The sequence below is a fragment of the Centroberyx affinis genome, unplaced genomic scaffold (assembly GCF_046629955.1).
Source record: "Centroberyx affinis isolate AG114_WGS23_722 - 3 ecotype Tasmania unplaced genomic scaffold, CSIRO-AGI_Caff_v1 ptg000022l_1, whole genome shotgun sequence".
Taxonomy (NCBI): Eukaryota; Metazoa; Chordata; class Actinopteri; order Beryciformes; family Berycidae; genus Centroberyx; species Centroberyx affinis.
The window spans coordinates 125,001-152,424 of NW_027278736.1; the positions used below are offsets into that span (position 1 = coordinate 125,001).

Below are 27,424 nucleotides of genomic sequence, written 5' to 3' on the forward strand. Positions count from 1 at the left end.
TACATTTTATATGGGAGTCCAAAACCAAATACAATCCCATGAGTAATTATTTGATAAAGGGCAGCTGATAACCTACAGGTGTCATATCTGTCATATATTTCATGTCAGAATCTTATTTGACAAAGGTTTTATGGACCCCTATCTGAGAGGATATTTGTTGTCTGTCTCTACTGTAGATGGAGAGGATGAAACATCTGCTCAGAAGAGTAATTTTTCTACATTCCCTCCTACTTACGTCGTTCAAGTGAATGAAATAACAGTGAAATTCTAGTGAGTGAAACAGTGAAATTAACCCTATTTTTGCTGGGGACTAGGCTAATTGGAACCTGCTAAAGGACCCGTGGAGCTCCCCAGACCTTACTTTGACAACTAATGATTGTCCTAGTCTGTTGTAGCCTAATAGATACTGTATCAGCTGATGTTTAAAAAAAAAAAAAAAAAAAAACAGTCAGTAGCACCGTTTGACCAGCAAGAGGCGCTCCCGTGTGTGAAATCGAGAGAGTGCTGCGCTCTCCTCCAAGCGGCAGCGCAGGACCGGAGAGACAGGAACGCTCTCACGGACAAATGGCGTCCCTCCAGTGCGAAGCAGCTGATTCCCCACTGAGCAAAGCAGCAGGATCGGTGTAGAGGTAAACACACCACCCCCGGATTTTTTGCAACACGATAGCCTATTGCTTTATGCAGGATTTCTGTAACAGGCTGACGGCTGGACGTTGCGCACTCTACAGTAACCGAGACTAGACCGCTGTTCCTGTGTACAAACAACCCTGCTGTCAAGTCAGGAAGAGACGAGGCTGTCAGCTGCAGATTATGCTTCCCTCTGTTTTTGTTATTTACCTATAATCTTTTTTTATTTTTTATTTTTGCTGCTGATTGTTGGCGTTGGCGTTTCACCAGGCTTGATCATAGGCGCTGTAGGCGACAGTAGCAGGTCAAATGTTTCCACCCCGACGTTGGAGGGACACATAATGAACATGGGCATCACCCAATCTGAGATATTCTCCTCCTCCATCTGACTGGCTGGCCTCCTCTTTGTTAATCCAATTCAGGAGATCATCTTTTCAGTCCTTCCTGACGTTACCTGATCAAGACGGCGTTATCTCAGAAAGCCAGGTAATGTTTTGTGCTTTGTTTAATTCCAGCGTGTGCATGTACACAATAGTGGGTGGTCTCATGTATGATCCGTCACTCACTGCTTTTATGTTGTAAACTGCAGGCGCATTTCAGGCTATTTCCTCTTTTTTTGCAATAATCTATCCTGTAATTGACTGAAAGCCTATTACAAACCTAGTATTAGTTGTATCGCTGTCAGCGCTGACTTCCTAAGCTTCATTTTAAAGCCTTTTAACCCGTTGTATTTGTTCTTTTTGGAGAGAAGAACTATTGCAGTGAATAGATGCCATTGGCTGCTGGTAACTTAAAAGCGTTGGCCTACTGATTCAAAATTGCATGTGTGTACGTGTGCATGTATATGTGTCTGCATGTATATACATGTATTTGTGGCTGTGTGTGTTTCTGATACTGAAACGATCACAGTCTGTAATTATTGTTTCATATCCCCCATAGCGCTAAATCATAACCCTATTTTCCATTCAACAGCTCCAGAGTGTTGCATCTCAACTCCAAGTACAACATGCTTGGAGTGGATGGCTCCACTGAGCTCTGAAAGGTCACACAGTGCCCTGCCATTTCCATTTTAAGCAGCAGGTCCCCCCCCCAGGGCACAGGCACATTAGGCATGGGCATGAAACCAGGCTACTAGACAAACAGAGCACTTCTGCATTCGGTGCCGGCCAAGGCTGTGAGTGGTGTGATACATGGGATCCATTTCTAACGTATATCCCACCCATTCACTGTGTTCTCATGTCTCGCTGTATAATTGACTGCACTCCCTCCCCTGAGGTAGGCTAACGTGTTTGTATCCTACAGAGGCCGACAGTGATAATCTGTCAAGTATCATGTCTCTCTCTAAGTTGCATCCTTCTCAGCTAAGAATGCCAAAATATTGCCAGCACCCTGCAAAGACTTTGTGTCCCTAAAATGTCAAATTGTCAGGATTTGGGGAAAAAATTGGTTGACTTCCTCATTGTGTTTTTAAGTGCTTAAATGCCTGGCTTTGTCCCTAGGCCAGGTTCATGAAATATACTCTACATATGGGGACTCTGAAAGACCGCATTTATAGTACATCAAAGGTAAATGAGATAGTGAGATAGACACAACTGTGTTTTAGGTTCATCCTATTAGAACCCTTAAGGTCTCACATAGTGTGCTGGTGATTCCCCCTTGGATTGCATGCTGTTAGCATGCACTACAGTAGCAAGACATTCTGTTCATCTACTTAAAGACACACACACACATACACACATTAAAGTCAGTAGATCACAGATAGAATCTGACAGGCATACAGGCAGTGTGATGGAGCTTTTCCATTCTCCTCAGGAACTAGCCATTCTCATCGGGGAATAAACACATCCAGCCTCTCACAGCCACAGATTTGTTCGCTACAAGAGAAAGACTGTTTGTAGAAATAGCAACACATTCACAAAGTGACCAGCAGTCAGCCTAGTCCCAGAGGGAAGCTGAGATGAGTTTACTTAAGAGCGAGGAGGAATGGGGTTTTTTCCTTCAATGGGATGTGGGGTTATGATGCCCAGAACACAGTGTGCCTGCCAGCCCAGAGGGGGAACACACATGCACACAAATACACACACATACATACAAACACACATATGCACACAGACATGCATGTAACTGCTTCCAGTGGCAACCTTTTATAGCACAAATGTCCAGGTGAATAAAACTGCAGCCTATAGGTCCCTTGGTCCCTTCACATGGACAAGGACCGGCTATGTTTGGGTTTGGTGCGCTGTGTTAGCTTCACACTGCACAGGCCCTCTTTCAGTAATAACCACTTTGTTTATTGCTCAGTGTGTACCTAAGCATTTCATGGGCCTGTCTGACCTTGGCATTGCCATGTACTTTACAATAAATGTGCTGTGTGGTTTTTAAAAGATCTCTGCTGAATGTGTTTCTGTGGTGGTGATGATGAGGCAGTTTGGTGAATCAAACAGGTATTGTGCTCTCTTGAGTAGACAGATAGTCCCAGTCTGGACTGTTTAACATTGAGTCAATTTTGGGTTGGGCCTATTGTTTTGCAAAACAAAAGCACCTAGCAACATTGCAGCTCCATAAATCAGACTTGATGATGGATTATAAGATCTATATGGATCCAAGCTACAGTATATCATGTGGGTAGGAACTGTATGCTACGTTGTTGCCTTGACTGCAGCATACACATTCTTTCTGGCCCTCAGTTTTGCAGGGTGTCACTTTCCATCATGTTGTAATCACACAAGTGTGTCTGGAGAACAAACTGGGAGTTCTGCGCTGCTCTCCAGCCTTACATTTTGAATCAATCTGAGGCAAATTTTTCCAAGTCAGAACACATGTTCTGTTGACGTTTGTTCCGTTCCTGAACTGGCTATCGGTCAATTCAAGAGTTATAATTGCGGTCAGCTCTAGATCACAGAGCAGCTAATGTTAAGGAGATTAGGCAGCCTGAGACGGAGGTGATCTAGAACTGTGACACCCATTCCAGTTAAACACAGACGCTTACCCCAGTAATTAAAACTTAATTACTGTCAGTTCCTCATTACCTGGTAAATCTTGGTTGACTGGTCTCAGTGATTGATGTGAGGAGGGTCCATGAGGGCACAGCAGCACACAATGTAAATCTCCCAGGTTAGGGAGCCTGCATTTCTACAGTCAAACGTATGTCTCACATATACAGTACTATAGTTTGTTTGTCTTGAATCATTCATTGAATTGAGTAATGCATATTTGTCTGGAAGTAATTTTGGGATAGCTTGACTTCGGGGGTTACTAGTGTTGTCTTTGTGCAGTCAGGTTGCCAAGGGTTATGCAACTGCTTAAATGCCATTTGCATTCAGCAGAGTGTCGTGATGGGGTGTTTGGGGTGGTTAGGTGTTTGTGTGTGTGTGTGTGTGTGTGGCTGAGGATGGGGGTGGGGGTTAGTTTGTGTGCACGCCAGAGAGTCAGCAGCGTAATCATTTGAGTGTTAAATGGTTCCTGAAAATTATGTTCATTGCTCAGAGGAGTGCTGCTGCTCTGTGTGTTATGGCTTGTATCCAGCCAAACAGTTAGGATGGTGTTAGCATGAGATGGGGATTGTTATGAGAGCATTATGTCATGCTTCTTCTTCAAGTTGGCCATTTGGCATTTTCTACTCCCGGGCTGTGTGCTCTCAGACAGGTAGGTGTGGTAAAGTGAGACTCTGTTATGTAATAAATGCACCACAGATTCTGCTGACCGCCTGACAAGGTGTGACATTACACTTTCCAAGATTGAGCGTTTCAGGAATGTGTAAGTTGCAGCAAGCCCTTGAGGTTGAGTAAGTCTGCAAAAACAAGCAGCTGGCACAAGTTACCACATCGACTGAGAGGGAAATGCATTTTCCTTTCATGAAAATTTCTAATTGAATAATCCATTCATCAAAACAGTGGGGTTTGTTTTGTAATTTTTTTGTGGAGTACTTAAAAAAGCTCCATACATTGTCACATTTATATGCCCAATTGCTCTGGAAAATGCACAAAGAGCTCTTTCCTCTCTGTCATAGCAAACGGATGCTGTGAATACATCCTACTGACTGCAGAGTCTCTATAGCCAGTGTGTCATGCAGCGATACTGTAGCACCACAGATACATACTGACTGTTTAACAGGGTGCCAAGCTTGACTCATGTGTTTTAAAAGGGAAAATCCACCCTAAAATATTTGAACTGATCTTGGCGCTGTACCTTGCATTCCTGGGTCCATTTTGTTGTTTGGTGGTGTATTTTTGTTATCCCCACAGATAACTGGCCAAACGTAGACAATGTAATGTCACAATGATATTTCCAGCACAGCTACAATGGAGTTTAATTGGGGAAAAAAACAGAACTGTCTAAAACATCAACAGTAAACATCAAGTTTTGGTGTCAGTCCCTCTGAATCAAAGAGCGAGAGCTTCTTTCTAGACTCACCATTTTGCACCAATATTCAACAATCATACAGGGAGAAATCATAAAAGAGGCAGAGAGACCAATTTCTCCACAGACAGCAGCCTCAATAGACCTTAATTCGATGCAGACACAAGACATGTTGTGTTCTGAATAAGGGGCGTGACTCTCGCTTTTTCTCGACTGGAAAAAGCCACTCTCTTGCTCTTACTATTGCTATCACTATAGCTGCTCTCTCCACCTACTCATAAAACCAGCAGCTGGATGCAACAAGTTTACGCCTGTTCTCTGGGGGGATGGTGAAAGTCATTCTGGGAAGTGTAGGAAATCAGAAACTGAAATAGAAGTCGAGGAGGCAGGTTGAGGGAACGTGGTTACAGCAAAAAGGGAATTTACAACACTTCACATCACAAAATAACTCCTGGAATGCATTGAGCATCACAGATTGATGATATAAACTGTGTAAGAGTATCTGAGGGGGGATTTCCCATGTAATGTTTGGAAAAATACAACATCAGTGCCTTGAGAAGCCTGTGGATTGTATTCTTTGGATCAGGAGTTACACTGCAGTGGTAGATTATGCTGCATATATATATACTGTATATATATTCATGTCTGTCAATAAGGCTGAGGCATGCTGAGGCATATTACTGGGGATTTAAAGTAATATGTAATATTCCTTTAAAATATCAATATACCTTTCTTATACTGTATCATCAGGAAAAAACACAAATCCCATACTGCAGAAGCCCAGAGAGAATAATGTAACAGGTCTGAATGTGGTCTAACAACTCTATAATAGGCCAAGCAACCAGCAAGGCACATGTACGCTTATATAATTTCATCAGTGAAAAAGATGATTGCTTTGATTAGATGAATGCAAGCATTACTCATAGCACCCTATTTGAGCCTGTCACCATGGTGTTGTTGTTTCTCTTGTTCTCGCTCTTTTGATATGTAAAGTCACACGGAGACCTCTGCCTCTTGGAGTGTTCCTGTCCTCACTTGAAGTGGGTTTTCATCCTTTGTGTGTGTGCATCAAACCCAACAACAGGACATCAGCGTGTTTCCTAAGGTAGTTTTTGGCTTCCTCCTTCCCGTTCCCCTGCAATGGGACTCTGAGACTAAGAGACTGGGTTTGCTTTACAAGTCAGCAGCTGGCCGACAGCAAAGGGCTGGAGGGGAGTTTGGGGGGGGGGGGGGCAGAGAAGAAGAGAGACAGAATGTGCTGTCTCGTGTATAAAATCTTTTAGTTTTCACTTAGTCATCCTGTGGTGTGGTGTGAGATGGAAGAGGACCTGCTGTAGTAGGCGTTATGTTCGGATGCCTAGGCCATCGAGAGACTGCGAGGAACGGGGAAGCTACATGCTTGAGATCCTGAGATGGCACCAAAAATTGTCCATGTTCTTGACTCTGTACCCTTTTGTTTATAACAACCAGTTTTCTGTTTCCATTGCCCTTGCTCAGCGATTACTGAAATTGCTTGTGAATTGTTTAGCTCTGTTACTACTTGTGAGAATGCCACCATGCCCCACAGATTAGTCTCTGAGTGCCTCTCTGTTGGAGTGGCTCTCTCCTCCTCCCTCAGAGTGACCATGAAAACTCTATTGTCCAGTGGAGAGAGAGAGCAGTGCTCACCGTGCAACAGTCACACTTGTTAGTTTTAGAGCACTAGCCATGTATTGTTCTTATGAATTGAATTTCAGTGAAAGGAAAAAAAAAAAGTTTCCAGTTCCTGTGGTTAAATGGAAACTCATGAACATTGTGATATGACTCAATATAAACTTCCAAATAGTGTGGAATCACTCTTTCTTTAGACTGTCCTAACCAGCTCAGTTCCTCTAGCCTCAACATGTGTGGCAGCATTTAGCGTTGTATGATGACAGTGTACTGCTGGCTTCGCCCTGTGGTTGTGTCCCCAGGGTCTTGCGTATGTATATGTGTGTGTGTGTGTGTGTGTGTGTGTGTGTGTGTGTGTAGTGAAGCTGCTATAGTCTGAAAGGATACTGTCACAGCCTGTACACTAATGGAGAAGCAAGGCCAATCATACACTGGATGTTGTACCTCCTTTGATAGTCAAGTCTACTGTGTAAATGCATGGCATGTGCCCATATCTGTGTGTGTTTGAGCTATGTGTGAACCCACTGTGGTAAGCCTCAAGTTTCCTGTTTTTATTTTATTTTTTATTTTTTTGGCAACATCTCTGGGTCACTTGGAAATTTAACACTCACACCAGTACTGTGACTTTTTTCTTGGATTTTCTGTCTGAGTTTCTGTAGGTGGCTTTCTGATCGGCCATGGTGGCTATAGCTGCTCATGCTAACTACCCAGTTCTGCTTCTGTTTATTACTCTGCTTTCCCCATTGTTGCTGCTCCGGGAATGTAAAACGCATCACTTCCTGTGTGCCAGAGGATTTTCCCAGGAAAGACGTATATGACTGTTTAGAACAGCAAATTTAAAAGCTTTCATCGACTGGGTATAAGTTGAATCATTATTGTGTTATGTTAATCGGTGAGAAGCAAAACAGACATTTAATTAGATGAAAATGTCACAGATTATTAGGAGAATACCGGTGCCATTTAGAGTTAAAGCCCATTTGCTTCTGTCTACGTCTAGTTTACATGTCCCCCAGTCATTTTTTTCCATCCATGCCATATTTAACTAGACTTTTTATAATTTACTTGTGTTTTTATGTTTTTTGTTGTTTGATGAAAACAAAATACTTGACAGTGCTGTCCCGGCTAACAAAGACGCCCAAAACAAAAAGACATGGATGTGACAAAGTTTGTAAAGCAACATGTTTTTGATGATTATTTCCTGGCGGAGACTTCCATTTCTTCCTGTGGGTGTCAGTGTCTGTGTCGGTGCCTGATATGAAAACACTCAACTCGGGCACAATAAAATAACAGTAAAACAAACACTTTGACAAAACCAAATTAAGGTTTTGTGTTTACGGTGATGGATTATCTGACTCAGGCAATTTTCCAGTCTTGGGAAGTTGTTTTTCAAATTGTACAAAAATGAATGGCAACAAATGGCTTCTTCACCACCAGTAAAGTAGAGGGACAACCTAGACAAATTGCATAAAAGACAGACAAACAAACAAACACCTGTGTTATCCTTTAAGGGAAACGTTCTGTGTCACTGTATTAATCTATATATTTTCAACATGTACGTGGGTCGTATTTATTATCAGACATTCATAAGTCATCTTCAGCTAGAGGGTAATAGCACTTGACTGCCAAAGCCCAACAGAAAAAGTTAAGATCAAAAGAAGAATTGCATATGTGCAGCTAGGAGAGCTTATAACCAGACATTTGTGAAGGGCCAATGAAATGAAGCAGCACTGAAGGGGTTAATTTTTTAAGAGAGGTATATTTATTGTCAAAACTGTGTTGTCACTTTGCACGAAAAACACTTGAAAGGGGCTTTTGGAATAGCGACATGAAATCGTTCAGGTACAGTAAAGTAAAAGCCCCATGAAATGCATCTTATTTTGTCCCAGTCAACAGCTGATGTGAATGCTTTAGTAGATGGAGTTTTGCCATTGTCGAGAGCCGCTGAGCAGTGAGCGACAACAGATTGCCAGCAAAGTCGACCCCATGCTCGGGCTCTCTGCATCTGTCAATAGAAATAGGCTCAACGCGGCACGCCTGTCGTCTTCACTTAGCTTTTAAGACACTAATGTGAGCCAAGAGGCTTTTTGGAGGGGAGAGCATGCCTCTTGTAGCCGCTTAGAGCCTTGTTTTAAGTACTTTTGGAATTGGCAAGACATGATTTCATTTCTTCTGCTGCTGTCTCAAACGAGGTTGTTCTTCTTGCCGTTTTCTCTCTGTGTTTATTGCGAGGTTCTGTATTATTCTTGGTGGTGTGTATGTTGTCACCCTCTCTCAGTCTCCAAGCACGGGGCTGCGTCTGGCCGCGCCGTGGCCCCGGACAATGACGATTCTGTAGGCGAGAGAACTGCCTCTTGCCTCAGCCTCTTGTCTTCGCGGCAAACAGAGCTCTGCTTCAGTCTGAATGTTTTGCTCTGTACGTTTTGTTCCCCAATATGTCATCAGGTCTGAGGGCTTTCATCCATCTGAGATCAAAGTAGCAGAGTTTGTTTTTCCCTGTCTCTCCTCTTTCAGGTACTGTGAAGTCACTCTGGGATGTGGAAGCTAGCCGTTGCATGTGAAAAGCATTCCAAATGGCTTACTACCAATGGGAATAGGAGTTTCAGCTTCTTGTCTGCTTGTGTGTGTCTGTCTGCTTGTCTAAGAATGGACAGGGAGGCTCTGTTTGTCTCCTTGCAAATCTGGAGCTGTGCATGCGTAAGAAACTCAAAGTCAACCGGTGCCGCCCAACTCGGGGTCCATTCAGCCATGCAGTGAATCTCCCCTCTACTTAGACTCTTTACAACTTAAAGGAACAAACAGAGATCATTTAAAACACTGCTGAATCTCATGAATATTTACACCCAGTCATTAAATACTGCCTAAGCCTCAGCTCGTTTGCCTAATGGTCCACTTAGGAGGCTTACAGAGGTGTGGAAAACAGTGTCCGTCTGCATTACATTTGCACGTTTCCTCCTCCATCTTCTTCCTCTCTGTTTTCCCTTTTCTCTTTTGTCCCATGTCAGTCTTCTTTCTTTTGTATGCCTCAAACTTCTTTCTTTCCTCTCTTTGCTGCAGAAGAGCAGGGTCTTTAGCTTGCACTGCAACGGAGAAATGGCAAGAGACCATGTAGGCATGAGGCTACTGGTTTGTTGTCTTACATACCCAGACATGACCACTGTCAGTATCTGTCTGTCCAAAACGGCAAAACAGACTTTGACTTGCTAGGACACCATGACACACACACACACACACACACACACATACACACACACACTCACACAGCTCCTCCACTGCCAAAATACATCTGGGTGATTGTGTAACTCCTCAGGGTACGGAAAAAGTAGGCCTATCACCACTCTTAGCTACCCTCTTAGCGCCCCCCCACCCCTCCCACCCCCCTCGCCGTGTCAAGGACAGACGGCGACTGTCCCCATCCGCTCTCCCTCCACGTAGGCATGTCACCTTTCACATCCAGTGATTGAGCTGTCCAAAAATAACAGACCTGCCTGTCCTTAGGGTTATGAATGTGGGTTAGTAATGATGGACCTCCTGCCTCCTGAGTACATGGGTACTGATGGTGTGCAGTATGGCCTCAATGATGCTTCAGTATGGCATGCCCTACATCAACCTATGGCCCATATACACCCATGACCTATATTCTGCCTACAATAAATGTGCTCCAAATAGATACTACCATGCTTTGCCAATGTCTTTTTATTTTTTTGGTTGGGAAGTGTGATATGTCCTGATGATGCACTGACATCATGACATGATCTCACCCTGACCTTGTAAACTGTATTCTAAATGTGCACCAATGTAATAATTCAGGTTTCATTTGTTTTTATTATGGCCGGGTGCCAAAGAGAGGATAGCATCAGCATTAGATCCAAAGTGGCCCTGGTAGGACAGTGCAATGCAACTTTTTGTGTTTTTTTGTTGTGTTTTTGTCTTGAATTTACTCCTTTGTTACAACTGTAAGAGAGCAATCAACTTTTTATAACTTTCAGAATGGTGCAGAAGATGTTGCTTACTATCAGAAAAGTGCAGATTGGGTTGCCTACTCTTGCATATTATTCGACCGTCAGTGATGGCTGTGCACTTTTTAGTAAGGCTTCGACATGCAACTTAGTTGCAAATAGTTATAGAATCATTTGAGAGATTTCAGAGGCAAGGGTCTTAAACATCAAACCATATCTTGGCACTGAAAGGTGCTTGTCAGCAGTCCTGCTCAAGGCGGCCATCATTAGGCAAGCCAGTGCTTATCGTTTGTCCACATGCAAGACCGAGCAGTAGTGGGGTTTATTTTGGGCTTTTGCAGTGTTCACACTTTGCAGTGCTGACTGTAAGGTGGGATTTAATAATAATAATAATGATGGAGCACAAGGCACAATCTTTGCCTTGTGTTGTACATTGCTCTGCACATTAATATTCATGGGATAAAGGATGGATTATACAATGACAGCGTGTTTTTGCATCAGTGGGGGTGATACAGGGTGTCTCATGTTTGTGTGTACAACCTGAGTTTTGCATCAGAGGTTCAAAGCACCATGCAGCCCTTATTCACTGGAAAGTCCTTGGAAGTAGACCAGCCATCAGCAAACAGCTAACCTGTTGTTTTGGTGGCTAATTCAGAGCAACATGTTTATAGTTTGAACCCAGCATTGGCCAAATTGTGTAGTTACCAACCACATAGCTGCAGCATTCTTACATATTGACAGCTAGCAGTCCTGCTACAGCCATCTATCACCTTTCTGCATTGCATTCCTCTCAATCTGTGGGTGGATTGAGACTTCCATAGCAACCACAAGATAAGAGGTTTCTACACACAAATACAGTGTGCCTGGTGTACACACACACACACACACACACACACACACACACACACACACACACACACACACACACACACACATGTACATGTACAACTTCTACCTAACAGATTGCAGTCATGATTGAGTTCATGACCTCAAACATTACCCTTGTCTGGCAGTTTCCTCCCTGTCAAACACATACTGACCTCAGCCAGAAAAGATAACACCCAGAGAGTGTCTGTGGAACACCTTTGTGTTATGCAATAACTAAACTAAGTATTGCACTTGGGTGTGCTTATGTATTTGTGTTTGTTTTGTAACTTTATTCATCAGCAGTTCATTTAAAAACAAGTGCTTAAAGCAGATTAATTAAGCCTAGTGGTCTCAACTTCAGACTATCTACCTGCACAAGCACATTAATCTTCTTTTTTTTTTTAACATACAGTACAATATACAGTATGTATGGGACCTGAACAAAGCTTAGCTCCAACCAAGAAATATTTTCTTCCACTTATACTGTTGTAGATGGTTAATTAAGCTATCTGTGAACCTTTCCTATTAAATAATTAGGCTTCCTAACTTCATCAGATTGTATTTTGATTGGGTTTTGGTTGAGCGATGCAGACAAACTGTCTCAGTTTTAGCCTGTGACGGTGACATCTCCCACGGGATTATTCTGTTCAGTATTCCTCCATCTAGGTTTCAAATATCCCTGCGTGTCTGCAAGCACACGTGTGCGTGTGCATGTGCATGAGTGTGTATGTGCGTGTGTGTGTTTTGCCTGTGATCTGTTCTGCGTGTTTGTTCCATTGCCCAGTGGGTGCTTCACAACAAGGTGACACAAGAAATAATAACAGCCAATACAGGTGAGCCAAGGGAGTCTGGGAAAAAGGAGGTTGGCACATTGCCACTTCTCTCTCTCTTTCTTTCTCTCTCTCTCTCTCTCTCTCTCTCTCTCTCTCTCTCTCTCTCTCTCTCTCTCTCTCTCTCTCTCTTCTCTCTCTCTCTCTCTCTCTCTCTCTCTCTCTCTCTCTCTCTCTCTCTGTCTCTTCTTAAGAGGATATGACACAGATGAGAGTTAAAGGCCCTACTAATTGGCCATGTAGAGCAGGTCTGGGCTCTGAGGACGGAGGAAAGGAGGGAAGGAACAGGGGAGGGAGGAGAAGATGGCAGAATCACTAAGTGCTTATTACAAGCCTTGAGCTCACTCATCCCCATCTCACCATGCTGACTGACCAGATAGACAATCTTGGGTTTTTTATTTTCATTTCTTGTTTCTTTCCTTTTCTTTTCAGGAAATTAAAACTGTGGTCATAGTATTGTGAACATACATACCTGTGAGTGCAATGCATTTGCAGCAATTCATCTTTTCAGAGAATAGGAGATTATTATAGTAAGTGCGGCAGGCGGAGATGTTGACAGGACTAAACTCGAGACGATTAGGTTTCGCTGATCAGGCCAGCCACAAGGTAGTTTGTTTGAGTCAGCTAATATCATATCATGCTTCTCACTACATTAATTTTGCTGCAGCAAATAATGACACAAGTGCACATGTATCGGCTCGTCCCTCAGGCTCCAGTTAGATCATCATCACCATGGTTTCAGCCATTATTACGGCCCTCCCTCCATCTCCAGCTTAATAGAGTGCAGCCTTGAGTTTTCGTCTTTCAACAAGCTCTCTCTGGCTTCTCTAATTGGGCGATAGCAGATTCTTGTAGATCAGCTGAGTGACAGCTTTGTGCATGCATTAGGAGAATGTTGCTCTGTGTGTATGTGTGTGTGTGTGTGTGTGTGTGTGTGTGTGTGTGTGTGTGTGTGAGGATGAGTGAAAAAGAATGTGTGAGCTGCTCCCACTCGCAGAACAGCTAACAGTTGTTTGCAGCCTTCTCTCACATCAGCCATAGGTGAGGTATATAAATAGATCCTTATGCAATGCTTTGATGTGACATTATATAATTACACACAGTGAAAGCTGCCAAGCCAGGTGAAAATGGAGAGCTGAAATATTGTTTTTTCCCTCCCCATTTCTGTCTCTTTCTTCTATTCCTTCCATTCATCTGTGTGTGTGTGTGTGTGTGTGTGTGTGTGTGTGTGTGTGTGTGTGTGTGTGTGTGTGTGTGACTCTCTGTCTCTTACTTGCTCTTTCTCACATGGGAGCAAGTGACATGGTGGATTGTACTCACTGGTGCATTGGGGCCTGCTACATTAGGTTAGATTAGGTCCTTGAAAACATCTATGTAAATGTACAGTATAGCCTACATGCCTATGTATGAGTCTTGCTCTTACTGCATGTGAAAATGTGCTCACTCTCTAATTCTGTCTGAGGGTATTCAGTTGGGAATTGGCATTTGATTGTGTTCTTAATAGGCCAGGACAGAGCATTGATTTGAATATAGACCTGGTTTGGTCTCATGTGAAAACCATATCTGTTGGTGCTGTGTTAATTTCTGTTATCAGACTCAATTGTAGGGCATCAAAAGTAATTAAAATACATCAAAAAGCTTCATAATGTAAATCTGTTACAATGCAAATTCTAATTCTCTCCTCTAGTGGATCGGGACTTTTACAGAAGAAATCAACCGAGCATGCTCTAATTCTTTTCAGAAAAGCAGATGGCTCGCACAAATATTACACAGAAAACAATTTACTCGATTACATAATGAACTTCCATTCGTCAAAGAGAGGTGTTGAAAAGAAGTGTTTTAGAACTGGTTTGGGATTTGAGATATTGGTTGGAATCGATATGGGTATCTAAAAATTTCCAATGATACTCAGCCCTACTATGACTGCTAGGAAGCATAGAAGCTACGATATGGTGTCCTAGTCGAGGCAAAGACTGCTAGTTTGTGTGTGTGTGTGTGTGTGTGTGTGTGTGTGTGTGTGTGTGTGTTCTTATACCAATGTTTTAGACCTTCGGAGTGAGGAGCAAGGTTTTGGCTGGTCCTTACTTCTTCTAAAGGCTAGTTTTAGGTTTAGGACTTGAGTTAGGGCTGGGCAATATTGCCAAAATCAAATATCACAATATGTTTGACCCAATACCTCGATATTGATAATGTGACGATATTTCAGGGATGACTATTGGTGCTTTCAGGAGATATTTACACATGAGAAAATGATTAGCATCAGTAGGCTAATGTGGATATGGTGAAGCAGGTAGGGTCATTTCACTCTAGAACGGGTAAATAAGTTCAGAAAATTGTATAACTGTAAAAGATACTTGTAACACAGCCAGTAAGACCAGGAAAAGACAACATTTAATCTATATCACGATATTACGATAACCAAAATCCCACAGGATCTCTAGTCTGATATCACAATATCGATATTATATTGATATATTGCCCAACTCTAACTTGAGTTTGGGGTTAAGGTTAAAATTAGGGTCAGGTTTAGGCCAGGTTAAGGTTAGGCATGTTGTGGTGAGGGTCAGCGCTTACTGAATGAGTCAGTGGAAGGTCCTCACAAGTATAGAAAGATAGACATGTTGCTGTGTGTGTGTGTCCATATGGTTGTTTGTGTCTTTGAATAGTTGACCTGCATTCTTTCATGCAATATATGCCGTAGATGCAGAATAGATACAACAGCCGTTAATGGAACGTATCATGTACAGTGCAGTAAGAAAGCCCTCCCACTCACAGTTCCTTAGTAGATCCCCAGTGAAGTGCTCTTCTATCTATGCGGCTGAACTTCTGAAAGTGCATTCACTTTCTACGCGACCTCCATAACCACTTCCACCCCAGTTATGGAATGGTTTGTTGTTAATGGGTGTGTGTGTGTGTGTGTTTGTCTCATGGGTATATAGAGTCACTGCCGCGTGAATCCCCCTGCATCCAGTTAAACTGTGAGCTCAGCCCCTTCAGATTGATGAGTGACACATGGTGACCAGTGGTAAGGATGGATGTTTGACTTCTGACTCACTTCGGAGGCCTGCTTTATTGATTCCAGCTCTCTGGCCTGACCTTTTCAGAGGTACAGTACTCTGGAAGGCTATATTTGAAATGAGCACACAGAGCGCATGAGTGGCCCGCATGCACAGTCCCATTCCTTGGAATATGTGTGTGTGTGTGTGTTTCTCAGTGATAATGGACCCTCTAGTTAATAATGCAGCAGAAGGAGCGCACTGCACCACCTTTTGTCATGAAAACTCATTTTCTTCCTTGCTCTGTTTCTCTCTCTCTCTATCTCTCTCTCTGTCTCTCTCTCTCCCTCTCTCTCTCTCTCTCTCTCTCTCCCCCCCCTCTCTCTCGCTCTCTTCCTCCTCAGGCACTCCTTACGAAACTATTTCATTTGTCCCCATCGACCTACTCTGTCAATCCTTGCACAGCCAATATAAACTCTGGGAGGAGAGAAACAGATTCAGAATGAAAAAAAAGTGCACACTCTTATTAGATATTCTTGGATTGTGCAGTATGGATCATTTTCCGTCGCCGTGCCACCTTTTGCCACGGTCCTAATGGAATTCAATAGCTTGGCACTTGTAGAGACAGTTAGACAAACAGATTGACAGACAGAGAGAGAGACACAGAGACAGCTTTGGTATTCTCTCTCTCTCTCTCTCTCTCTCTCTCTCTCTCTCTCTCTCTCTCTCTCTCTCTCTCTCTCTCTCTCTGTGTTTCACTCTCACAAATAACAGAAACCCATAATAATATATAGTATAATATATGAATATCAAGTGCCTACAGTAATAAGAAGTACTGTATTTTGAACTCTGTTAGTTGTTTTGAAAACCGATGATTGTCAGACCTCTTTTAAAGTTGACACATGCTGCTAACTAGCTTTCAACTTAATATGACTCCCTTGTGTTACTGCCTCTATAATTGTGATTTAGTTACTTTGAAGTTAAAGTCTTTTTTCATGTGGCATTTCTGTTATTTTGTCCACCAATAACCCACACCCTCTCCCAGAAGGCCTGAGGTTTGTTTAGAAATCTTTGACTCGATCCTGATAAGTTACCATTTAAGCCTTTTGTATATGAGAAACACTTACATAATACATCTCCCTCGCCGCTCAGTGCTTCCTGGTTGGTATCATGGTAGATGGATGGATGAATGCCAGGCGATTTGGGTGAGTCAGACACGGACACACACTGCCTCTGCACTTGCTTGACACACCTCCCTGCTCCTCAGGGTAGATCACATGACTCGCTGGCAAGTTTTGCCTCATTACAAGAACTGATTAGTCTTTCTCTCTCTCCCGCTCTGTCTCTCTCTCCTTTCTTGCTCTCTCATGCAGATTCTCTGTGGATTCCCTTCACCTAACATCCTAATTAAGAAATACCTTTCAGTGGCGCTGTGGTGGATGCAACAGCCTGCATTTTCTCCTCCATTTAAGATAAAATAAAAGAGGGGAAAGTGTGAAGCGGTGCCATATCTCTGGCGCTCTGTCTGTCTCTCACTCTCTCTGTATGTCCCTCACTCTCTCTCTCTGTTTCCTTCTCCCCTCCCTCCTTTCTTGGTAGCACGTGTAGATAGCACCGGGGTAGTGTTTACTCACAGTCCATGGAGCAATCATGTGAAGTCTTCGACCCCCCCCCCCCACACACACACACACACACACCCTCCCCATTTGCTGTCCTTTTCTTGTGAATCTCGGTGAATAGGAGGCTTCTCTGTGAGCTTGACTTGGCTTTGACCAGTGAAAGCAAACTGCGAAACTGCAATCTCTCTCTCTCTCTTTTCCTCTGCCATGCTTCCCTTCCTCCCATCCATATCCATGCCCCCCCCCCCCCACAAACCGGTTGCTTAGCAGCGCGGGGAGAGCTTGACAGCGCTGACGTTGTGTGCGCCGGGCCACTTCCTGTAAACAGCAGAGTGGGTGCTCTTTGCTCTCAGCTACAGAAGGAAGGAGAGAGTGAGACTAGACGGCCCAAAATAACCCTTTCTGACTCTCACAAAAGAGAAGCGATGACGTGCAGCGAATGGGAGAAAAAAAAAAGCGCTGTGTTATTTCATCCGAGTGAAAATTTCACAGGGGACAGGTGCTGAGAGAGCTAAGTAGCTACAGGAGCTTCAGGAGGGGCTTTGGAATTGTTTTTTCTTTTTTCTTTTTTTTTTTTCCTGCCAGAATGTGTCAGGCCTGGAATAAAAATGAACGCAGCTGACAAGGGCCGTTTAGGCAGAGAGCTGGTGTCATTCTGCATACAGCAGGCCTGTTTGTGTGTGTGTGTCCTCACTGGACACAACTCACAATGCATTTTCAGTCCGTGCTCATACCGTCATGCTGATTGTGTCACAACAAATAAAGCGCATCTTGGACTCTGGATATATTATGTAGACAGACACAAACAAAACTGAGCCAGATATATTTCCTCTTTATGAATTTAATATCGTCTGTCCTTTGTCATCCGCAGAATTATGAATATTATCCGTCCCCGTGTTGTTTACTCTTATCTTGCAAGTGCCAGCTGCGAGAGCATCACACGGCACGGCAAACAGAAAAAAACAACACAGTTCTGTCTCAGGATGCATTTGGCTTCACTGACTGTTGGTCTCTCTCTCTCTCTTTCTCTTCTCTTATCTATTTCCCTCTTTTGTTCCTTCTCCCTCCGCCTCTCTGTCTGTGCTGCAGCTCTGTGGCGGTGAAGATGACCACGGCACGGTACCGTCCCACCTGGGAGCTGGCCCTGGACCCGCTGGTCTCATGTAAGCTGTGCCTTGGAGAGTTTCCCCTGGAGCAGATGACCACCATCACACAGTGCCAATGTGTCTTCTGTACACTGGTGAGCAGGACACTCATCATAATTACTGTGTCCATGGGAATAGATCTAAGTAGTAGTAGTATCCAAGAATAGGATGCAAAAATGTAACATGCTCTTATGCATCCAGCACCTGGTGTGTCAAATGGTACTTCAGAAGAATTCATAACGGAGAACGCACTGCCTGAAGTAAAAATAAAATGATACATTGATTATTTCAATGACAAGTCAAATTGCCACAGCGGTAAGAAAAACGATGATGAACAACAAACTGAGGGTATTTTTCAGTCAAAGCTAATCAAGTGAAGAAAGTTACGGTTCACTTGTTCAACAGACAGACAGACAGTTTTGTATTCAAAATTATTGGGATGTGCATTTTCACTGCACTAGAGGATCTCTCTTCACACCAAAATAAAGCATGTTATTTTCAGAGGGGCTTTAATTTTAGTTAGAGTTAAAGTTAAAAACATGGACGGTTTGCCCTGTGTGAATAGGCCTAGACACAGGAAGACTCAGTCACAATGTAAACACAAACAATGCCTGACAACTCAGTTTTTAAACTATTTTTATCACCCATTTGATAGTCGAACATTATTTTTCTATCTGCTTTCTGCAGTTTAAGAAAAGTCGGAACAAAGTCCAAACAGGAAATGGCTTGTTTGCTCGACCATGAAACTGACACAGAATAAAAGCCAATAATCCTGCAGTGCATATCCGTGTGGTTGTTTTGGTATGGCAGGGAGCCCATTTGAACAGGAACACAACATAACAGAGTTGAGATTTGTCTTTCTTATTCACTGGAGCAATATCAGAGACAAAAAGTTGTGGGTTTTTAAACAGACATAAGTAAATATTGTATTACATGCCTCGTACTGGAACTCTGGATTTTCAGATCTACATTATTCGACAAACCTATGTCTCATGAATGTAATTTTACAACCAAAGACGTCTCACTGTCTTCCCCAATAGAGCTGATAGTGGAAGTTACATGGTTCCTCTTAAGCTGTTCAGCAAATACTGTAAATGGCACATTTAACAGTGAATGCCACAACAGAAGTAAGGATTCTCCTTTTTCTGAAGTGAAAGATGGACAGAGATAGAGAAGAAAGGGAGACAGTCATCCTAGTGTTTGTTTACTGTTAAATCTGATCGACTGACTGGCTACTGAACTGGGTCAATGTGATGTGTGTGTGTGTGTGTGTCTGCCTGTCTGCCTGTCTGCCTGTGTTTGTTTTCCCTAACAGTGCCTGAAGCAGTATGTGGAACTCCTGATCAAAGAAGGCCTTGAAACTGCAATTAGCTGTCCAGACTCTGCCTGTCCCAAAAGGGGACATTTACAGGAAACTGAGGTATTGATATAAGAAAAAAAAAATGTTATTTTTTAATTAGATTGCCATTAGCCCTGTCTGTCCTTACTTATTCCCAAAATCTGCACATCCACGCCCTTGTCACAGTCCGATCCTCCCTTCCATTTCCCTCCTAGCCCCTCAGTAATGTCTTTTCTCTGGAATGGCTTGAGACTGGACTGGATTTCCAGACACGAATTGTCACATTTTCTTGTATTTTCACACATTAGTCTTTACAAATGTTCATGGAACTTGCACAACAAGTGATTCATCTGCAAAGGTAGCACATGCAAAATTGGAAATGCGTGTGCTTGAGATTAGAGAAAAACAAATTATCTTTGTAGAGCAGATCAGTTCCCCCATGCCAAGCATCTTGTGGCCGCGTTGCTCATTTCCCTCCATCATAGGAAATCTGAGGTGATGAAACGAACTTGTCTGTAGCTGGTATAAAACCTCTATGACTCCTTCAAGTCTCTAGTTCACAATGACCACTGTGCTCCACCTGCCAGTGTGTTTATACCATTGAAATGAACGGTCTTTGCCTTGCTAGCGGAGGTCAATCTGAGGCCAAAGCACTCCTCATCCTGCAGGCAGTTTGGTTGATGGACTCACTCTCTCACTTGGGCTCGGAGGCCCGGAGGCACGGCATGGTTCAGCACACCGCAGCCTTATGTTTCCAATCAATCAGCGTCACTGGCCCTTAATGGAACGCCATCTAGTCATGCCAGTCGGTGACTGCATCCTTCATTGCCACCCGCTCTGACAGCAATGCCTTCGGCTTGTAATTGACTGCTCTTTTACAAAGTTCCGAATACTCAATTCATTGCCCAATAAATTAGTACATTTAACCTTGAGTGGGTCTGTGTATGCACCTGGCATACATCCTGGCAGTAAGATTAGCTATTTCTGCCTGGGAATGAGACAGGGGGCTTATTGGTAAGCGAGGGGTGAGTTCTGATCTTGTCGAAATTTGACATTGTTCTGAAAATGAAATTCACATACTGCATGTATAATTGTTTCTTGCCTCCACTATCTATAAATATGCATGATGACCTGCTTATTTCTCTCTGTCTCCCTCTCTCTCTCTCTCTCTTCCTCTGTCTCTCTGTCACTCTTCCTCTCTCTCTCTCTCGTCCTCTCCAGATTGAGTGCATGGTGGCCACAGAGATGATGCAGAGATACAAGAAGCTTCAGTTTGAAAGAGGTGAGTAAGAGCGGAAGCAGCCGCAACACATCAGCGCCAACTCAGTGGGTGATGTGTGGGTAATGACTGTCAACCGCAGACACACGCGGACCCACCTGTCTCCCTGTGCTACTTCACTGTGACACGGAAAAGGATGACGACAACCCAGTGCGGCACGTGCAGCCGAGTTGCTGCTCACTGACTCACTCATTCACCCCCTGTGGACATTTGCAGATTTGAAATACCGCACAGGAGCTTCTGGGAAGAATCTGTGGATGTGGCTGCAGAGATTTGAGTGAAACCTGTTTGCTTAGTGCATGTTAGTCTTGTGTTTTCTGCACTTGTTTCACCATGTCAGATCTGCATTGCAAGTGACTGATTCGGACTAGTCTCTTTCTGACAAATTCCAACTTGTGGTACTGTATCGATGTCACCAGGAATTCTGGAATCAATACAGCCGTTTATGCACTGCCAGTAATCAGGCAGGCAGGGTGGGAGTATGACGTTGACAAGTATTCAGGCCTAACGCTTGCCTGATTTGTAAACTAGTATCCTGACTCAACCCTGTCATCCTCATCAAAGTTTAACACCGGTCCCCATCAAATATACATGAAGGGGAAAGCCTCCCAGACTTCGTTTAAAGAGATTCTAATTGGATTGGTACGGCTCTAGCCTCGTGAACTGTCTGACTGACTCCGATGGAGGCAGGTCTTTTAGCATAGCATAATGGTTTAGTTAAATCCTTTTTATCTCTGCCTCACTATGCCGCTATGTATTCACTGTCTGCGGCTTGTCTGCGTATCTCGGTGGTTTACACTATTTGCAGAATAAATGTTAACCGTGCGATAAAAGGCTTGGATATCAGTGCTGGGAAGATAATGGCAGGCCTGTGCGGTGCACGCCATGCTGTCAATGTAGACATGCTAATCGGTGACATGGGAGTTCCCACGCTACCAGAGAAAGCAGGAACCCAGCCTTGCTATCGCTCTTTCATGGCACGTGCCCCGCAGGTTCTCCACCCACACAGAGGCACATACACAGAGCGACACTCGATTCACATGCATGCACATAAATGCATGAGCACAAAGGACAAAGACACACACACATAAACACACAAACACACACACACAGGCACACAGAAAAGGGGCCGTGACTGCAAGATATCCTATAAATGAATAAAAAGCCTCAGAGAGAGCTGTTGATGCTGCCTGGATAAGGGCAGTCAGCCATCTCATCAATGTCCCGGTCCAGTCAGGCAGAATAGTGGCTGTAACCGTTCCATATTTCCCAGGCCGAGCCAAGAGTGCATGTGGAATGTTCGCTCGGGGCTCTTGGCAGAGGGGTGAGGGGAAGGAGGACAAGTGCATCACACTCTAAACTTGCAACGACAGAATTGGTGGAAAATGCTGAACAATTGACTTTTTCCCACCTCAAAAAGTCATGGAAAATGATAAATATTCAAAAGGTTTTGGAAAAGTCATGGAAATTGGTTCATAATCTTTCATATTTTTTTACTCACACTTTAGAACCAGTTAAGTCAAACTTTGTAGATCTTGGGAATCATGATAAAATTGCTTGATTGCATAGGCCCAACTATTATAGTTGTAGGAAGCAAAAAAAAAACACTACTTCACAAATATCGATCTTGAAAATTGTGCTATATATCAGAAAAATATTTGACCATAAATGTGTAGGAACCCGTTTACCAATATGCAAGGTTGCCTTCATGTGTGTGACTGTGATGCCACTGTTCTTGACGCCGGCCCTTGTTGTGTGCCGTCACAGAGGTGCTGCTGGACCCGTGCCGGACGTGGTGCCCCTCCTCCACATGCCAGGCCGTGTGCCAGCTCAAAGAGGCAGACACGCCAGCGCTGCCCCAGCTGGTCCAGTGTGCCGTCTGCGCCCTGGAGTTCTGCTCGGCCTGCAAGGCCAACTGGCACCCCGGGCAGGCCTGCCAGGAGAGCAACCTGCCCATCACCTCCTTCCTGCCGGGAGAGAACAGGTACCTGCTTTGGATCGGCTTACACTCATTTTATTTGTTGTCATCCCTCATTCTGTCTCTTCACTTCTATTTATTATCTTGTTCCCAACTACTTATATTTTCTGTCTGTCTGTCTGTCTGTCTCTCTCTCTCTCTCTCTCTCTCTCTCTCTCTCTCTCTCTCTCTCTCTCTCTCTCTCTCTCTCTCTCTCTCTCTCTCTCTCTCTCTCTCTCTCTCTCTCTCTCTCTCTCTCTCTCTCTGTTTGTTATCTTTCTCATTCTCTCCATTTCCCTCTCATCTGTCTTATTGATCAGATCTATGCGGTGCAGCTGTCTAATCTGAATACCACATACAGAGATTACACATTCATTCAACACATTCATACATGCTTCTACTCCAGTGACCTTATATTTATGTTTGACTAATGAGGCCTGTAGTAACTGATAATATAGCAGCTGCTGGATAATGTAATAACTTTGTGAGCTTAGAATTATAAGGTTCTATCTGCCTTCAGGATAGTTCTGAGATATTGAGCTTCAAAGTTTTCGGCATCCATTGAGTTAAATGGAGATGGGTCCTTTTGTTTTAGAAATTACAGACTCAAAAATCATTATTTTCAAAAAATAACACCACATATATATCAACAGGCACTCATAGAATAGGTTAATGCGACTAACTCAGTTTTGACAAAAAGGTCAGAACCTTATAATACCAAGGTCACGACTTGTCAAAATGTAATAAAACTCTTTCTGTAAATGCGTCAAAAATATAATAAAATTGATGTCATATTATTACATTAGCGATTACTACTTCAAAAGTAATATATTTTAAAATTAAGATGTAATAAAAATATTGATGAATAATGTAACAACTCTAGCTATTTAAATATTAGTCAGTTTTATTAGTACTTCATCAGTTAAAAATATGTTACACTCCTTATGAGGTAATAATTGCCAGTTAATGTAAAAACTGTGATGTGATTGCATTACCCAACAATTTATTATAGTAACTGGTTTTATTACATTTTCAATCCATTTTAGAGGTACATTTTATTACATTTTGACAAATTATTAGATTACAAGTTGCTACAAGGCCCAACTACAGAGGCAAACCTTGCCAAATCCTGGAAACAATATTCCTATTCTCAGAAGAGGAGTAGCAGTCTGGGATTCATGGTCAGCTCAACTGATCATTCAGTAGAACTTAGGATCAATGTTCCAATGCTTGAGTTCATTCATGAATATATATAAGCCCCTACAGAGAGACCGCCTATAGTTCCAGGAAGCCTGCTCAGTCATGTAAGAAACAGTAGGACTCATCCAGCGCATCTTTAAATATGGATTGACAGCTGGTCTGTTTGGCTGTTGTGCCGCCTGTGTCCTTGGGGGAGCAGCTCAGGTTAGCCAGGGTTTAGTTGGGGATCAGCCAGGGCTACAGTGCAAAGTAAAAGGCAGACATAAAACAATCTCCTGAATCTAAACTGCAATGAAGCAGTCTGAGAAGGACCTATTAATCTTTTTAAGGATGCAGTCATCTATCTGTGAGGGTAGAGGAAGGAAAGCTTGAGAGGGCTGCCCCGAGATGTACACAGCTGACCCGCCGCCCTGTGATATCCTCTTAACCTCGAAACCTCATTAGCTCCACAGAGCTTTCCTCTATCTGCATAGGTTCAGGGCGAAGCTCAGAGGCCAGAGCGGAGGGAGAGAGGATTAAGAGGGCTACTCTTAGATGTTAAGATCTAACCCTCGGTGGCTGAAGTGCACCTCCTTGCTGTAAGGATGTCTGTGAAAGCTCTGGATTCTGATCCTTCGCTCCCCAAGCATTTTCTCAGCCTTGTTGTTTCGGGGAAGGTGGCTGGAGAAATTATGAACCTGCTAATTTGAATGGCAGCCTCATACTATACCTGATCACAGCAGACCTGACCTATACAGCTATTATGTTAAAGGGCATTGGTATTCCTCTGTGGAAAGTTCTATTTACCATTAGACCCTCTGCCTGCCTGCGATAAGGTTTCAGCTTCCCATGAGCAATTCTTTTCTTTGCGTAACAGCCAGTATCCCAAGGAAGGGTGTTTTCTCCCCACACACACAGTATTTTTCTTGGGCCTTTCAACACGCCTGCTGCAGATGTCCAGAATAATATTTAACTAATGGAGTTGCCTAAAAATGCTAAAATCTGCCCACCTAGTAAATGAGTGCAAGCAGTATTGACAGTGCTTTCTGTTACGAACTCACAGCTGTGCTTTAATTGCCTAAAAGAAAGGACAAAGATTGATTAGGGATGTTACAGAAAAGAAACATGGGATGATTCAAATGCAGACCAAGTATCTCACGCTCTTCCTCCCCCCTAAGCAAATTCAGCGAAGTCTTGTTTTCTGGTTTCGTTTTAAGATGGCTGCCAGGTGTCAGATGAATGGAGGTGTGGGGGGGCCTCGCAGAATATGCTGTAATTCATTCAGGCCCGGTTCGATCAATACGTGGAGAATTGCCCTGGAAATGAATGGGCTTGTTTTCTGTCCTAGGAGGGTACAGAGAAGGACAGCTACCTGCTCACCTCCTGCTTTGAGGAGTCAGCACTTTACTGAGACAGGAGAAATGGATACAGACTAACTGACACCAACAGGAGGGGAAAATAAGTCTGGGAGGGTGAAGGAATAAAAAAGTGCTGGAGTTGTGTATGTGTGTGTGTGGGGGGAGTTCAATGCCATTCTAATGACAGGTGGTTTTTAGAAGAGTCTCATACAGGCTGCTGAATTGAAACTATTCACACTGCTGGCACCAGTAACCGCTTTATACTGTCCTCTACCACAAACGGTAGTAAATATTGATCACTGCGTTATTGCCATCTAATCTCCAACACTTCTGTTAAAATTAATGTAAATTGGATTTGATTTCATGACCGAAGTAAAAAAAAACACATCAAGTTATTGTCTCTCTTCTCCACAGCTCTTTCTATAAGAATGAAGAAGATGATGCACCGATCAAGCGCTGTCCTAAATGTAAAGTTTACATTGAGAGGGATGAAGGCTGTGCCCAGATGATGTGCAAGAACTGCAAGCACGCCTTCTGCTGGTACTGTCTGGAGTCCCTGGATGTGAGTTGTACAGGCAACTGGTTCCTACTAATTCCCCTATTCCTTGATATTCACTGCCATAGCAATGAGAGCAACATTATGCATTTTTTCAGCTACGTATGGCTCTACAGATTAATATTTCAATACTGTATTTGCATGCTGTCTGACAAGGTTTGTTGTAGATATCGTTTGTCTCCTTGTGACAGCAATGACTTTCATTATCAGAAAATTGTAGCTAACCTTGGACTTGATAAGATGCATTTCTAAAATGTTTTTTTTCTATGAAATCCATTACAAGATAAATGAAAATGACAGTTTTAGCAGAGCTTGGATAAGGCTCGCTTATATGAGCCGTGGCGCCTTATGTAATCCTAATTGTATAAGCACAGACGATTGGGCCACACAGGTCATTTAAAAGCAATTATGTCTGCCAATCTCAGAAAAGCTGCCTGTGTCTTTCAGACAACTAATGGTCAATCTTTATCTGTATTGTATGTGTCTGTCTGTGTGTGTGTGTGTGTGTGTGTATGTATGTGTATCTATGTATGTTATGTGTGTGTGTGTGTGTGTGTGACAGGATGACTTTCTCCTGATCCACTACGACAAAGGGCCCTGTCGAAACAAACTGGGCCACTCCAGGGCATCTGTTATCTGGCACAGAACACAGGTGAGAGCTCATCTGTCTCGGTCTCTGTCTCTGTCTCTGTCTCTGTCTCTGTCTCTCTCTCTCTGTCTCTCTCTCTCTCTCTCTCTCTCTCTCTCTCTCTCTCTCTCTCTCTCGCAGGGCTCCCCCTTTATCTGCACTGCAGCATGTGGCCGTGCACGTGCTCTCTCTCTCCCTCAAGCACTCACATGCAATGACAGACTGGTATTATCCTGGCAATACAATAGGAAAAGGACAGCTTGATCCATGTGCCATGAAAAGTGTCTGGTAAACTACATGGCCGGTTCCCCACTGTCTCTAAGTTGTCTATTGTGCAGACCTTTTGCTGTGGAAATCATTCAAGGTGCCTCTGTACCTATGAAACCGAATGAAATGACGGATTACATATGAAGGATTAGATATGACATGTAATTTCCCACGCCTGTTCTACCTCCATGCTGCACTGGCTTGTGCTGCCAGCCTGATAATGCCTTCAAGTCTGTGACAGAGGCTAATGCTGTTGTAACCAGCTCTACCGCTGCTCAGTTCCCAGATTTCACCTCAGTATCTCTCCTTAGCCAACTAATCTATTCATAGGCTAGCACATTCCATTGTCCAACATACTTGTTATGTTGTCAACATTAGCATACACACTGGCATCTGTTGCCCAGTGGGGCAGGCTGAGTCATATGGGTACAGTTCAGCTTGTGTGAGCTAGCTATAGCTTTCCTGTGCTGTCTCTGTCTTTGTCTCTCTCTCGCTCTCCCCATCTGACCCGGCCTTGTGCCCTCAGATCTTGAAAAGCGTCCCTCTCACTCATAAATACCTGAGATGTGCCAGGGAAAATGTGGCTATGTAAGAATTGTCCAACTTCTCCCATGCCCTCTCCCCACCACCTGTATCTTTATCACTCGAGATGGGTTGTGTTTATCCACCAGAGCCATCCGGTAGAAGGAAGGTCTTGTCTCTATATGTAATGTTCTCCATCATGCTAGCATCGTCAGGGTCTGTTACTCTGAGCAAAGGGGATATTGCACTCAATCCACTATGCTTCTCTCTACATCACATCCTCTCTACCA

The 27,424-nt window shown here is 43.4% G+C and overlaps 1 protein-coding gene across 1 annotated transcript in view; it reads left to right on the forward strand.

Annotated features, from left to right (window-relative positions):
• The first annotated feature begins 663 nt into the window (after positions 1–663).
• The window catches only part of rnf144aa (ring finger protein 144aa), a 31,772-nt gene continuing 5,011 nt past the window's right edge, over positions 664–27,424 (forward strand). The window contains exons 1-7 of the mRNA XM_071544328.1: positions 664–1,113; positions 17,994–18,144; positions 19,365–19,469; positions 20,610–20,670; positions 22,435–22,651; positions 25,576–25,723; positions 26,280–26,369. Coding sequence (XP_071400429.1) covers positions 18,010–18,144; positions 19,365–19,469; positions 20,610–20,670; positions 22,435–22,651; positions 25,576–25,723; positions 26,280–26,369 — 756 coding nt within the window. The 5' untranslated portion in view covers positions 664–1,113; positions 17,994–18,009. The remainder of the gene's footprint in view (positions 1,114–17,993; positions 18,145–19,364; positions 19,470–20,609; positions 20,671–22,434; positions 22,652–25,575; positions 25,724–26,279; positions 26,370–27,424) is intronic.